Source organism: Ambystoma mexicanum, chromosome 8 (assembly GCF_040938575.1).
Source record: "Ambystoma mexicanum isolate Mex_15411 chromosome 8, UKY_AmexF1_1, whole genome shotgun sequence".
Taxonomy (NCBI): domain Eukaryota; kingdom Metazoa; phylum Chordata; class Amphibia; order Caudata; family Ambystomatidae; genus Ambystoma; species Ambystoma mexicanum.
In genome coordinates, this window is record NC_090929.1 from 690,812,347 (window position 1) to 690,827,372 (window position 15,026).

The 15,026-nt window shown below is 43.2% G+C and overlaps 1 protein-coding gene across 4 annotated transcripts in view; it reads left to right on the forward strand.

Annotated features, from left to right (window-relative positions):
* The window catches only part of SEC31B (SEC31 homolog B, COPII coat complex component), a 2,991,081-nt gene extending 2,976,379 nt beyond the window's left edge, over positions 1-14,702 (forward strand). For all 4 annotated transcript variants that reach the window (XM_069610491.1, XM_069610490.1, XM_069610492.1 and 1 more), the window contains one exon: positions 12,194-14,702. In XM_069610491.1, the coding sequence (XP_069466592.1) occupies positions 12,194-12,373 (180 nt within the window). In that variant the 3' untranslated portion in view covers positions 12,374-14,702. The remainder of the gene's footprint in view (positions 1-12,193) is intronic.
* The last annotated feature ends 324 nt before the right edge of the window (positions 14,703-15,026 follow it).

The following is a 15,026-nucleotide window of genomic DNA, read 5'->3' on the forward strand; positions in this document are numbered from 1 at the left end:
CATCTCAATCAGGAAATTATTCTCCCCATATTCTTTCCAGAGCCCACATCAGAGGCAGATAAAGTTCTGCATTGTCTAGATGTATGTAGGACACTAAAGTTTAACTTAGAACCAATAGGTTTAGGAAATCAGATGCTCTATTAGTCACATTCGGAGGGCCCACTCCTGGCTCCCAGGCATCCAAAGCCTTCATAGATAGGTGGATCGTAACAGCAATTGTAGAAGCCTATAAACTTAAGAACAAGCCCCCTCCGGTGGGAATCCATGCAAATGCGGTAAGCGCTAAAGCCACGGCTGTGCCAGAGACAAGTGCCTTGGTATATGATCAGCAAAGCAGCAACCTGGTTATTCCCATCTGCCTTCTGTGAACATTACTGGCTAGATACAAGTGCCAGGTCAGATGCAGCACTTGGTCAGGCGGTGCTGAAAAATATGTTTGCTTAACAGTTCATTATAACATTAGTTTTCATTCTCCTCCCAGCTTAAATTGTGTGTTGTAATCACCCATATAGTATGGAGGAATGTGGACGGGATGTAGGATTAATAAAAGTTACTCACAGTAGTGACTGAAGTACTTCTAGTCCATAGTCCTCTTTCCTCCATATGACCCACCGTCTATCCCTCCATATTAAAAAGTTGCATTTAGTATCTGATGCTACAAAGGGGACAGAAGTGAGGTGAGGTGGGGTGTTGGTGTTCTCTGAGTAATTTTGCTCTTTTCACTTTTGCCCTAAAATGCTTAAAGATAGATGGATCATGACATAAGCAATCAAGAGGAATTTGAGAAAAGTAAAACCAGAAAAAGGAACACATTTCAGAACTGAAAGGAAAATTGAAAATGTAATCATTTTCAGCCGTACTGTCCCAAAGCACCAGAGCAAAATAGCACACACATGATTCAAATTTGATTTATAATTTTTTTGCCAGCTATCGTTTATCTAGGTTACTTAAAATGTGTATGTAATATACCCTCCTATTGCTTGAAAAGCTTTGGGGAGAATGGTGTTGAGAATTGACCTTTGTTTTGACAGACGTGTGCTCAATTTAATACAAAACATTTTTTGTGTGGTGTAGAGGCAATTTAACATCACTAGTTGTGTTTTATCAAAATAGGCAAAAAGTACAACATAGTTTTCTACTTCTTTGCTTGTTTTTCCAAATTTGCTGTTTGTGCATATATTTTCAGGACGTGTATGTTTTACAAAATGTTCTATTACGTATTGTAATGTTCATTACTCCTAATTCCTTAATTCACCAGAGTCCTTGCTAAATGAAGGCTGTTCCCCTGTGCAGTTGTTTCCTCAACTGCTCCCTTTTTTTGGAATACTTTTATATAAGCGACTCGCGCCCTACCCTCAGTCTAACTCCTGCAGCAAAACCTAGAATATCAGCGTGGGGACGGAAAACGTGAAGGGGGGTGTTGTAAGGACTGTGGTGATTTGGGGAATTAGGAGTAATGAACATTACCATACGTAGTAGAACATTACCTCCCATCCTCCTCTCAGCATAGTCCTTATCAAAGGAAGCTGTACGCAGCAGTATCCGGGAGAGGAGAACCATGCTCAGCCAGAGAGTGTAACTGCAAACACACTTTTAATGACCAGTAGAAACCAACTCCAGGACCTCAACATCCCAAGGCCAGGACCACAGTCCCTAAGGCCGTGGAAAAAACAACCTTCAACTGGAGTCTACAATGGGCCACAAAGGTGTAAGGGATGCCCATGTGGCAGCTTTGCAAATGTCTTCTATGGTTACTCTTTGGGCATGAGCCCATGGCATTGCAAACCCCCCTGTGGATCTGCCCTGGACTGCCCCGGGCAGCGGGATCCCAGCTTGGACATAAGCCTAGCCCCCATGATGGTCACCTTAATCCAGCGACTGATGGTAGTAGTCAATGGCTTCTTACCCTTTGCAGATCCTCTGAAAGCCGACAAGAGACAGGGGATTCCCGAAATGGGGAAGTCAGTTAAACTTAAATAGACATGACTCGTTTGGCATCCAGCGTATGTAAGGACCCTTCTTCTGGAATGGAGAGGTTGCTAAAAAAAATGTTGGCAACATGACCTCATGATTCCGGTGGAATGACGAAGGAATCTTTGGAACAAAGTGGGGTCGCGGTGCAACAGCATGCTGTCCGGAAGGAACTGTAAATAGAGGGCCAGTGACCAACAGTCACCTAGTTTGCCTAATCATTGTGCCGTATCGATGGCCATTAAAAACATCACCTTTCACGTCAGGAACCTAACAGGCACTTCCTGGAGGGGTTTGAACAGGACTCTCTGCAGCTGACGAAGCACCAGAGGCAAGTCCCATGGCGCTTCCTCAGTCTCTTCAGGTGGAAGTTCCTGAGCATTCTGTTAACATAAGGTTGAGCTGAACCCAGGTCAGTTGATGTGCCACGAAAAAGCCAGAAACCACCGTCCATTGCGACGTTAACATAGTCAAAACCTCCTTTCAAGAAATCCAAAATGATCCTCTAGTCCACCAAGACAGGATCCAAGCCTTTAACCAACCAAGCACCACACCGAGCGTTGACTAGCGGACAGCCTTGCCGGTTGCCAGGACTCTTGGAGTGCTGTTGCTGCTGCATGATACACCCCTAAGCGCTGGAGTCCCTAGCGCTCAATTTCATGCCTCTAGATGCAGCAGCTTAAACGTGTCCCAGGACAGAGGTGGACTGAGAAGTGGAGATGGATCCACCGGAAATACCAATTGGTACTCCACTGCCAGGAGATGTAGTAGGGGAAACCATGCCCTGCATGACCAAGCGGGCACCACTAGCAACCCCTCTGCCTTGTCCCTCTGAATGTTCTGCAGAAATTGCACCAGCAAGGGAAAATGGGAAAGGTGCACAGAAGGTCCACCGGCCACTGCTCCGACAGTGCGCCCTGGACCTAAACACCTGGACCTGACGAGAGTGCCCCGTAGAAACGGACCTGCCCTTTGTCCCTCATCGCAAACCGGTCCAACCAAAGGATTCCCCATTCTGGATCACCAACTGAAACAGTTGTTGGTGTAGTTGATAGTGCACAGAGGATGGGAACTTGCAGCTCAAGCTGTTGGCCACAGCATTGTCCTTGCCAGGAAGAGCTGCCTGCAGTGACTTAAGATGTGTCTCCACCCTGAGACCCAGTACCGCAGTCAACTTGTCCATTGGATGAGAACCCCTTTGTTTTTCAGCTAGGCTCTCATCACCAGATTGTCCATCCGAACTAAGACATGCCACCCACTGATCTATGGCCAGAAGGACTGAAGTGCTTGTCGAACCGCTTGTAACTCTCTCCAGTGGGATGATTGGCAAACTTGAATGGGGGCCCAACTCCCTTGCGCACACCTGTGCTGAATGGTTGACCCCCCAACTCCAAGACTGACGCCCGTCATGACTACCATTGGTGTTGGAGGTTCCAATTGTACACCTTTCAGGAGGTTCTGATCCACCAGCCACTGCTGCAACTGGAGCAAACCTGTGGGGTAGTGAGAGACAGTTGTTCTTAATTCCTAGTGACCAGAAGGCAGTCGGGTGAGTCATCGGAGGCTGTATATGTATCCTGGCCCATGGAAATGTACAGGTCGTAGCCGCCATATCGCCCTGTGATCGGAGCCAAGGACTTGCAGATACCTGGTTGTAGCTGAGCAGATTCCGCAAATGAAACTGGGGGAGAGCATTCTCAGGACAGGGAGACACTCCAGATTGGCAGTCTTCTTGCAGTGAATCCTAATAAAGACCAGGTCCTGTGTAGACACTAGGGTTGGACCTTTTGGCATTTATCTGGAAACCGTGCTGAAAAGGACGGTACACACAATCCCAGTGTCAGCCATGGCTTCTGCCTCGCATCTGGCCTGATTCAAGAAATCGTCCAAATATGGGTGCACCCTCACAGACATCTTGTGGAGAACCCCTATCACCGGAACCCAGGTCTTGGTGACGGCTCGCAAGGTGGTGAACAGTCCGAATGGGTGGATTACAAACTGATAGGTGACCCTTGCACCCTGACAAGAAAGAACCGATGATGAGGCTAGAAAATCGGAACATTTATTTATTTAAACATTTATAAGGTGCTTTAGGCCCTGAGGCAAATGGGCACTGTAAACAAACAAAGAACAAAGAAAAACCCTTGAAAGCCTAAAATACAAGAAAAGCAACATGGGCTCCTAAAAACCCCAGTAAAACCAATGAAACAAATTAAAATCAACACATGTAAACAACACACAAATTACAGAGGATAAAAGACAGCAGCAGGAGTAAAAGCACTAAATATAAAAACAATTAATCAAGTCAAAGCTAAAAATAGCAAATATATAGACACAGAACAAGTAAAAACAGGTTTAAAACTGCAGTTTAAGTAAAGTAAAACGTTTTGAAAATGTTCTTTAAATGATCCAGAGACACCTCAGAGCTTAAATAGACACGCAGTCCATTCAAGAGATCTGGGGCCAGAAAATTAAAGGAGCGTTTGCCTGCTCTTTCCAATTTATACCTTGGTACAGATAACTTATTGCTGTAACTTAATGTGAGCATACAACCATTTTGTTTGAAGCTCAATCTCTGCTTAAAATAAGCTGAACTGCTAGCAAACAGACATTTTTGTGTGATGGTAAGCAGTCTGAACTTGATCCGTTCCCTAACTGGAAGCCAGTGCAACGATCTTCTAGCATCAGTGACATGTTCTCTATAATTTAAGCAAGCCACCAATCTTACTGCATTGTTTTGGATTACATGGTGCTTCGTAAGATTGCTCTGAGGTACCAACCAGAAGCCTCCTGCAGTAATCTATCCTGTCTCCAACAATTGCACAAGCAAGAGTGGCACAATTATTCTGAGAAATGAAGGGCTGAATCCGGCCCAACAATCTCAAACAATAGGCCCAAGAGGATGTAACAAAATTGACATGATCTTTTAAAGTTGACTCAAGATAAACCTGAAGGGTTTTAACCATGGCAAGCACATTGATTGGGCAGCCTGCTATGAAGAATGTCCTGTAAGACTCCGGAAGTTTGTCCAATCTGTGTTGTGTCCCAACTAAGAGTAGTTCTGTTTTAGTCTCAGTGAGAGCAAAACCATTATGCGCCATCCATCGCTGAATGAGATCAGCAGCATCTTCAACATTGCCTGACAACTTAAACAAGATTTGTGTGTCAGCGTGATTTGTGTAGGGAACATCTTCTTGATCAAGCATATTAAAAAGTGGTTTTATAAAGATATTAAAACGTGTGGGGGAGAGGCAAGAGCCCTCAGGTACTCCACACTGAAGTTCAACTGGATCAGTAGTCGCTTTGTCACTAAAAGTTATTCCCTCTCTATCTAATAATAAAGACAACATCCAATCCGCTGCTGATCTGGATAAAAATATTCAGATTTAACTGTGTTAAATAAAATGTTAAAATCCACCAAATCTGAAGCTGCCGAAAGTTCTAACAATAAAGGCAGTGAGACATATCTTTGATTAATATTTGTTGACGGGTTGGCTTTAAGGTGAAGAACAGATGATTTTGTACTGTGAATGCCTCGAAAGCCGGACTGTTTTGGGCCCAATAAGCTGTAGGGCTTCAAATGAGCCTGAATTTGCAAATACGCGTCCCGGTCTAACATTTGTAAAATAAAAGGTACATGTGTAATGGTACGATAATTGTCGCAACATTGGGTTCCAAGGAAGGTTTTCTTAGCAGCAGGGTGATTCATGCTTGCTTAACAGAACTTGATATGTGTGCAGCCTGGAAAGAAGAATTAACAAATTCAGAGATTGCCAACTCAAGGCTTCAGGCACACGTTTTTAATGACTTTTGATGGACAAGGATCCCATGGACAACTAAGGGGTTTAAGATTCTCAAGTAATTTTAAAACATCAGATTTGGTCACTTTTCTAAATTCAAAAGGAGGAGTAGAGGTAATAGAAGGGGAACACATATTCACAAGTGCCGTAACAGTTGCCCTCTTAGCAGCAACCGTGTTCAAGTTAGCTACCTTTTCAAACAGAATCTGCTAGATCTTAATACACTAGTCTTTATCCTTCACCACATGATCCCCTGAGGTAAGATTGGCCTTTTCTAGCTCTTTAAAGATTTTAAACAACTCACTAGTATTTGAGGAGGCATTACAAATAGGGCCATCAACATATGTCTTTTCTGCCTGCACAATGGCTTTACTGTACTGGCCAGTAGCAGAGGCATAACTATCTTTATCCAATGCAAGAGGTCTGCCAGGATCTATAGGCTTTGTTCATTTTGTATCTAAGAATTCATAGGTCCTGTGTATACCGCGACTGGCCATTCACCTTTCCACAGATGGATTTACAAGTCCTGGCCTATACCTTCTAGGGCTGATGTTAAACACTGGAAGTAACAGGTTTCAACTTCATCAGGCATAGCAAAGAATGGTAACTTATTCAGTGGTTCAATCAAAGGCACAACCATTACAAATGTAATTTTATGCAAACTACGTTTAACAACTGATATGCTACAGGGATAGACTTGTGGTTGAAGGTCAGGAACGGGAAGCGCAAAATATATAAGGAAGTGGTCTGACCAAAGACAAGCCAGGACCACAAGCTGCTCAACCGAGATGCCAGTGGTGCAAAGCCAGTCGAGAATATGGTCATCTTTATGCCTAGCTGTAGAACAATTTGCACCAGGCCTAGACTCTTCAGTATTTTATTCATAGCTAAGGCTAGACTGTCTTGTTGATCATTAAACCAGAGATTCTAGTCTCTGAGAATAATGAGTTTAGACTATAGTTTCAACAAAGAATAAATCATTGAAGAGAATTGTACTTCAAAAAGGGGGAGATTATGAGGGGGTCCATAAAGTAAAATAAAACTGTATGTGGTGCAGTGGTTGATCTGCAGTTTAACCATCAGTGCTTCCATCCCCTCCATCTGCTCAAAGTATCCTTGGCTGATGTTTTACGTAGCACGGAAAATGATGGCCGCCCAACCCCCAGTGCCACTTTGCCTGTTTTTATGTAAAAAGTGATATCTCGTTAAGACAGCCAGTTAGGTCTGGGCCTGATGATAATTATCCATGTTTTAGTTAAGAAGACAATATTCAGGTTTTTATGTGTAATAAGATCCGACACTTCCACTATGTGTCTGGGCAGGGAGCAAGTGTTAAGGTAAACACAATAACGTTTCTGCATTACAACATTTGGGCGGGAGGCAGTCTGCAGACAATCATTTGTAAAATGCTGATTGATTATATTAAAAAGGCAGGAATCAGAGTTTATAACGGGCAGAGCTGTGCTGGGCAACTGTTCCTTGCTCACAAAGTTATTGGGTGAATGAGCCAGCACAACATTACTGGCTGACATATAGGCCTCAGCAAACAAGCCTGCATTATTTCTTTAACTACGAAGGCAGAGCTGTCACTCCCCTCGTCCTCAGTTTCTTTTGTCCCTGTCATGATATCCTAGAAGCATCGCTGGTCTGAAATTAATCACTAACGGCAGTATTAACAACAAAACAATCTTTCTCGTTAACCAATACAGTGTGTATGTCATACAAAGGCTGCAGGGGCATTTCTAAATATTTGGCCAAAATGGATTTGCGCCGAGCACACTGGAGAGAAGCCTGATTAACCATTTTCCTTTAAGTATACAATTTAAAGCACTAAAAGAGGGACAGCACAGCAACGTACATGGCCTTACTCCAGGCAATGACCAGCAAAGACTAACTGACCGGCCGGCACTGACATGCCTTGCAGACTAATTAGTACCCTCCTTGAGAAGCAAAGCCTCCTGGTCAATGTACTTAAAAAGAATAAAAAGTCCTACGTGCGTGTGGAAAGTTAAAACTAAATTGAACATTTTAGAAACAGTTTAAAATAAATTTAAAACAGACCCTGCTTTATAGTCTGTATGGAGATATGTGCCCTCCTCATCTATGGACGTGAGCCAATCGTGAGGTTCTTTTAGGGAAACTACATGATGGAGCCATCTCCATCTTGAACCGCGCTGTCGAATACATTTGTTGAGGCCTTTGTGGTCAATGACAAGTCAAAATTCCCCTGTAGGTTTTTTTCACCAGGATAAATTTGGAGAAAAACCCATGGAGTTCTTCCAACCTGGGATCACACAGGTGTCCTGTTTTAGCAGCAATCACTGGATGCCCTACAAGAGAGCCTCCCTCTTCAATATGTCCCTGGGCACTGGGGTAATCCAGAACCCAGTATCTGGAGGAAGCGTTGTAAAGTTGATTGTTTACCCTGCATGCACAATGTCTAGCTGACCTGCACATCCTGCCAGGCTGCCCACCGGCTCAGATCGACCATGATAGTTAGGGCATTTGTTGCCACAAGATTATTCGCCAGCGAGTGAAGGGTTAAGCCAGGATGAAGCTGACGCCTCACTGATGGGCTGCGCCCACTGCCTTGAAAGGAGAAGCCATTTGTTGGGGCCGGGACTGACATACTGCTGCCCACTGGTCCATGCCCCACCGACCTAAGGCGACCCTGATACAAGAAGGCATGCTTTTATAGTCATTAAAGGATTTCTCAAGCAACAAATCTAACTGAGGGCGAAAGAGACAGGGACCTAAACAGGGTACCCTGGTAAGGGTCCCCCTTCCTGGTTGGCTCCCTTTTCCAGGATCAAAGCCAAAGGTGTTTGGCCGCAATATTGGAACCACCTGCCGATGCCCTTAGCACGTCATAATTAATGTCTGCCAAATACTGGACCTGCTTATCAATCATCAGCAGTCAGAGATGTATGGACCCTCTTTATAGGCCACCTGAAGATTTTGAAAATCCAGCATCAGGGACTGGGCGCTATATGCTGAATATGTATCCGCCCGGCAATCAAATTCACTGCAGAATATGTACACTTCAGGCCATTTTCATCTTCTTGTCCACTGGATCCACTAGCAGAGGCTCATCAGGGGAGACATTATTTTGCCCAATGAGGTCCCCCAACTGGGATTGACTTTCACATTATCCAAGTACTTGTCGTCAGATCCCTCCATCCAAAGGGTATCATTTGTACAGATAGCGAGGAAGGGCGGTTTCTCTGTATACTTCCACTCGCAAAATAATAGATTTTGAATGTCCTCTGTGGCAGGTTAGAAGATGGACACAGACTCTGGTCTGTCCTATTCAATTGCTTTATTAAATGAAATAAATCCTAACTTTCCCTCTACTAAGGGTGTTCCCTACTTAACCAAACTATTTATTTTTATTTGTATTTATTGTGCATTAGTTTAAACAAAGAAACTTTAAGCACTTAAGAGAAAAAAGAAAAGAAACATGAGAAGAAAGAAAATGAATGTGCTTGTCAGTCATCTGTGATGATCCAAATGTAGGATCTGTCCACTGTCCAAAGACTATCCTATGCTGAACCTATCACTACATATAATTACATAAAGCATGGGAGAATGATTCCATTCTGCTGTGAATTGGTTCTTCATCATGTTCAGATCAGTATTGAATCTTTAAGTAGTTCTTAGTAACTAATCTTATCGGGTTCCATACTGGATTTTTGTATGCTTCACTTGTCATTTCTCTTGGGTGGTTCCTTTTCTTCTTTTTACATTTGTCTTGTTGTGTACGTTGGTTCTCTGAATTGGCATGGGTAGTATAGTTCAGTGGCAACGCGCTCGTCTTTGAAGCAAGACGACACAGAGTTACGCAGGTTCGATTCCCAGGTCTGCGCTTAGAAAACTCTTCGGTATTAAGCGTGTTATAAATAACCAATTGTAAATCTACTTTTCTTACTACTCGGTTTCAATGGATTCATTTTATTCAAAGTATTACTTTTCTTAGTTCATGGGACGTGTATGAATGCTAAAAATTATGATTTCCAGTCTCTTCACTTTTTCTTGATACTTGATTTCCACTGAGACGAGTATGAGCATGAAAATAATGATTTCCCCTCTCTTCACTTATTCTTGATACTTGTTCTTTATTGGGCTGGGTTTGAGTGTCCCAGTTATGATACTATTTCTTCTCAGACACTCTTGATATCTGATTGGTACTGGGAAAAGTAAGAATGTTCCAATTCTTATTATTCACGGTCCCTCTTCTGGGTCTCCCGCTTTCCCAGTTACCTGTGTTCATCAGGGATAACGTTACTGGGTTGTATGCTCATGGGGGAACCTCTGGATCAAATGTCAGGTCAGCTCTCTGGGCTCTCTGTGGTTTCTCCCAAGGCTCTCTCCCGTTTCCCTCGTTATATCAGCTAATTCATCACTGCCAGAAGAGCCTCCCGCTGGCTCCCATCAAAACAGAGGATTATCTTCAAAGCCCTGACCCTCACCCACAAATGCATTCACCTCGCCACACTAGCTTACCTATCACAAAGGACCCACCTTACCTCATCCTCAAGACCAACTAGGACCCCCTATGCCAACCTTCTCGCCGTACCCATGGTAAAAAGAGCAAGAGCAGGTGGTGCCAGCTTCTCCTACCTAGCTGCCCTGCGATGGAATGCCCTCCCCACTGCCCTGCGAGCTGAACCCTCTCTTACCGCCTTCCGCAAAACTTTGAAAACCACCTTATTCGCCTGATCACCACACCCTGTCATGACGTCAATGGATATGTTGACTATGTTCGTCTTATGTATAACATGTACTACATCTCTGCGCTCAAATGTTGTAACTTATGCATATTGTAACTAAGTTTGCTGCAAGTAACAGTGCCACAATGCCCCTGGGCTTCCTGTGCGCTATATAAATTTAAAAAATAAAATAAAATAAATAGTCCTTCGTCAAAACAGTGTCAGCGTTGTTCATGGGCTCCCTAGTGCCCCACGTCTTGTTCGTAGTCATGCCACTGTGTGTTCCTCTTTCCGGGCAGGGACGACTTAGGTCCCTCACGGTAGTAAGTTTCTCATTCTCTTTTTGACTCCAGGCGTACACAGCTGTGTCTGGCCTTTTGCTCCGTCTAAGATGCTGCGCACCCAAGCTTCCTTCTGTGCGTCTTTGAGAGTCTGTTTGAAACTCATGGGCATTCTCCTCTCTCCGCAGCTCTCTGCAGGTCTCCGCAAAGTCCTTCTTTTCCATCTTATTCATAATCATTATGTTTCCGCTGTTTTTCTTTGTCTCAGTACATTTCAAGTTTCCATTCAGGGGTAGCAATACAGTACTCGGTTGACAATAACAAAGTCTAAATGGTTTTTCCTCATGTCCTTTATAGTATGTCTTAGAGTGGGGAGGAGGGGGATGTGGCTTGGGGAGTTCTTCCCAAGAACTGCAGTTGTTGTCCCCAAGGGCAGAATCTCTACCGGTGAGGTCCTGCTTGCCTCTACCCGTAGGGAGGGTATTGCGTAGTGGGCTCACCTCCCTAGCCTAACAGGTAAAGACTCTCCCTGGGGAGACGTGTTAGAATCCTGTAATTGATCACACCTCATAAAGGAGAAAAGCCATACTGGGAGTCACTTTGAACTGTTTAAACGAGTTCCTCTCCATAGCAACAGTTGGGGCCGGGAATTTCAGGTTTGCCCTGATTTGGTCCAAGATTAGTTTCAAGTCGTCACGTTTAACATATTTAACATATTTACCAGAAAACATTGCCTCTGCCTCATTAAGCGGCCTATGCCTGTCATCTTGGACATCTGCAGTGAGGTTCCCATCCAGAGCCTCAAAGGCCTGAGGGTCGTAAGAAGTGTCCTGGGCAGATTGTGAGACATTTGGAGACATTTGGAGCAGGCAAGGGGCTCTGGGCAACTGGCAGGTATGAATGCATGCCCTGTGCCACCGACTTCTGGACCAGGTATACCACCACCACCTCCTCCTCTGACAAATGCCGTTTGGAGGGCCTGTCTTTGTGGCGTTACCCAAAGGAAGGCTCAAGATGCTGCCTCTTTTCTGTACACTTTCGGCACTCCATAGGAGTCCCACAGAACACCAGAGATCCCTTGCTCACCATCCCCACTCACCAGCCTCTGCAATGGCACTACACCGGCACTCGGAGCCTCCTGCCTCAGGCAACAGCCCAGCAGCCTCTGTTCAGGTAAGCAGAAAAAAAACAGACTGAGGTTAGGGAGGGAGGAGCTTATATGCAAGTATAAAAAAAAAGGGAGAAGTTGAGGGGCAGAGCCTTCATTTAGTAAGGACTGTGGTGAGAGTTGGATGGGAGGTAATAAACATTCATATATTTTGCTGTCTCCCTGGCTGAAATAAAGTATGTTCAATTCCTGTAAAGATTTTCTTTTCTTTCCTGCCTTGCAATCTGGTTTAACGTGTATGACCTGTTCACTTCCCATGTGCAGCTCTCCCCTTATATCCTCTCTGGGCTCCATGAAATCGCCCGCTGCATTGAAGATCGAAACTATCAACAAGGGCTAATTGTGCATACCCAAGTTGTCAGCAACAGCAACTTCAGCGAGATCTCCAGCTTCATGCCAATTCTGAAAATCATCATGACCCTTGCCACTAAGCTCTGCGTTTAAACCCCAGATGCGAACCTCTGAAAATGAGTGTTGGGTAGCCGGAGACACACCAAGGTGCTCATACCATGGAGTTGAAGGGGACACTTTGCTGTATAACAACTAATTTATGGGCTGTAAACGCATCAAAATCAGAACAAATCCACAACTATTTGGAAGTCTCTGGTTTCACATCGATATTGTAATTGTTCATACTATTGCGGTTTCCACATACTTTGTTGTTTGTATAAATTTAATTGGTTTATGGATAAGTGTGGGGTAGGTACGATGGAAAGGGGGCACTGTGTGTTTTTTCCAAGTGTTTTAATTATGCTTCAGTTTACTTGCTTGCAAGAGTATATGCATCTTCACCCTGTTCCAATGCTCCATCTATTTTTCTGTAAGCATTAAAAGCTGTTTTGAGTTGTTCAACAAATATGATTGGCTGTACGTTTTGGTAAAGTAATTAGGACTTGCAGCTCGTTGGGATCAGAGAGAAAAAAAGGTTTAAGATCAGTATAATAGCCTATGTGACAATAGCTTATTTAAATGTTCATTTTCCGTTGGCACAGTGCTCCAAATCTTTACAGTTCACAACTAGCACACAATCTCACTTGTGCCAGCTCTATTTGGGGCTCCTGCTACTTGTTTTGTCTGTTTGAATATGAACACGTATTTTATTGATCTTCAACTCTGTAGATGGCAATGGCTCTATTTTCTCCATCTTCTTGGCATAAAAGGCTTTTCTGTGTTGGGAAATTTTGATTCTCACCTAATTTTTAGAGTTTTATGAATACCGGAGCATCAAATGCTTTGATTGTTCTACATCCTGTACACAGATTTGGATCTCGGCTGTATGCATTGATAGTGTGCCTGCTCTGATCTATTGCAATATGTTAACTGTTTGCAGTTTTCCTCATTTAGGTTGAATTTGTTACTTCTCACATCTTGCCTTTTTCTGGAGTACTTAAATGGCTGCTCACCTCACTTGTCGCTATCCCTTTGGTTCACCTGTTGCATTTTATGCAAAGATGCATAATGTCTCGTCCTCCTAGTATTATATTGTCGACGTCCTCAAAAACCCTTTCACGTAATGTTTGGGAGTAAATATGACTGCCTTTTGACAACATATTTGCTTTTGTAGGTTCAGCATGAATGAAAAATGTTATTCTCTGGTTTTATTTTAAAAGGTAAAGTGAAAAGGACAAAATATAACATTAATTGCTGTCTCAATACCTACATCTGTAGGCCTTGTTGGCAGAGAGTAAGCGTGAACATGCTACTATTGTCCACAGGGAGGTTCCACTGTGTAGAAAATAACCACATCGACATTTCACTATGTATTAAACCAAGGTAAGATCCAGAGGTGCCAATTTATCAAAGATCTACTGCCACTTGTCGCAAAGTGCTCGAGTGTTTCTGAAGTAAACCGATAAGGAAATTGGTGGAATTGTATCTTGCCTTTTAAACGTTCCATGACAAGTCATTGCAGATTTAAATAATTGCTCTTCAATAATGTGTACATCATGTCCTTTGTATAGGCAAATAAACATTTGGCTGACACTACATTTCAGTAAACCGTGTATCATGTTACTTCCAGAGGTGTATTACACAGTACTATACATTAAAATGCAATAGGTGCAATAGACACCGATTCTGTGTTGCTCACTAAGTTAGAAGTAGTTGTGTAATGAGAATTAAAAAAAAAAAGGGGTGAGGAGGAAACATTAGGCTGTGAATGGGGGATCCCAAATGGCCTGCAATCTCAGATCTTTTTCTCTGGCTCTGCCTGAATTGCCAATAAAGCCTGCCTACTTCATAGGATATGCACTATGTAGGTAGAGCGTTGACCAACAAGGTTAAGGTTCGGCTGTTTACCTTGTACAGTGATGCCCAAAGCGTCAGTGGAGATTCATTTCCTGTTTTGCCAGCTTGCTCTGATAGTTCAACAACTGTAAGTGAGCATAGTGAAACTGAAACTTTGCCCTCAAGTCTTGAACCAAGTATTGTGCTCTTCCACAAAATATCCACTGTTTCTTCGATTTTCTTTAAGCTTTCATCTCCGTATATCTTCCACTCTTTAATTACAAATACCTCCTCTGCTCCACATTGAATAATTTCAAACTGTGTAGTTTCTTCAATTAAGGGTCATAATTGGTGGGTGTTACTGATCGGGAGCGACTGCCAACTCCGTTATTACTTGTTTTCAACTTGACATCTGAAATGTTTACACTCCTCGAGGTTACCAGTTAGTGCCTCATTTATGCTGCCTTTTAAAAACATGCAGTTTTGATGATTTACTTTTGTTAAATAAGCTAAATGTTACTTCAGTGATGAAATAAAGCAGATTTTTCTAAAGTGTGAGAAACGTGCTTTTTGCATTATTATTCTTGTTTCATATCTTAATTACAAGCCAAGATGTGTTTTATTTACGAGCAAGCCCAATAGGTAGAGTAACCTTGCAGTGGTCTTTGTGTAAAGCAGCAGTCGGGTTAAATAGGTTTTTTGAAGCATAAGTTGATCGTCTTATCTAACACATGTGTTTAAGACATTCCCATATTATATACTGTAAGCTGGGTGAAACTGATAGTCTGCAGAGACATAGAGTGCCTGTAGACAAAAAGATGCTAAGTGTAGATTGACACACAAATCTGCACCGGAGTTTAATGGCACAGTG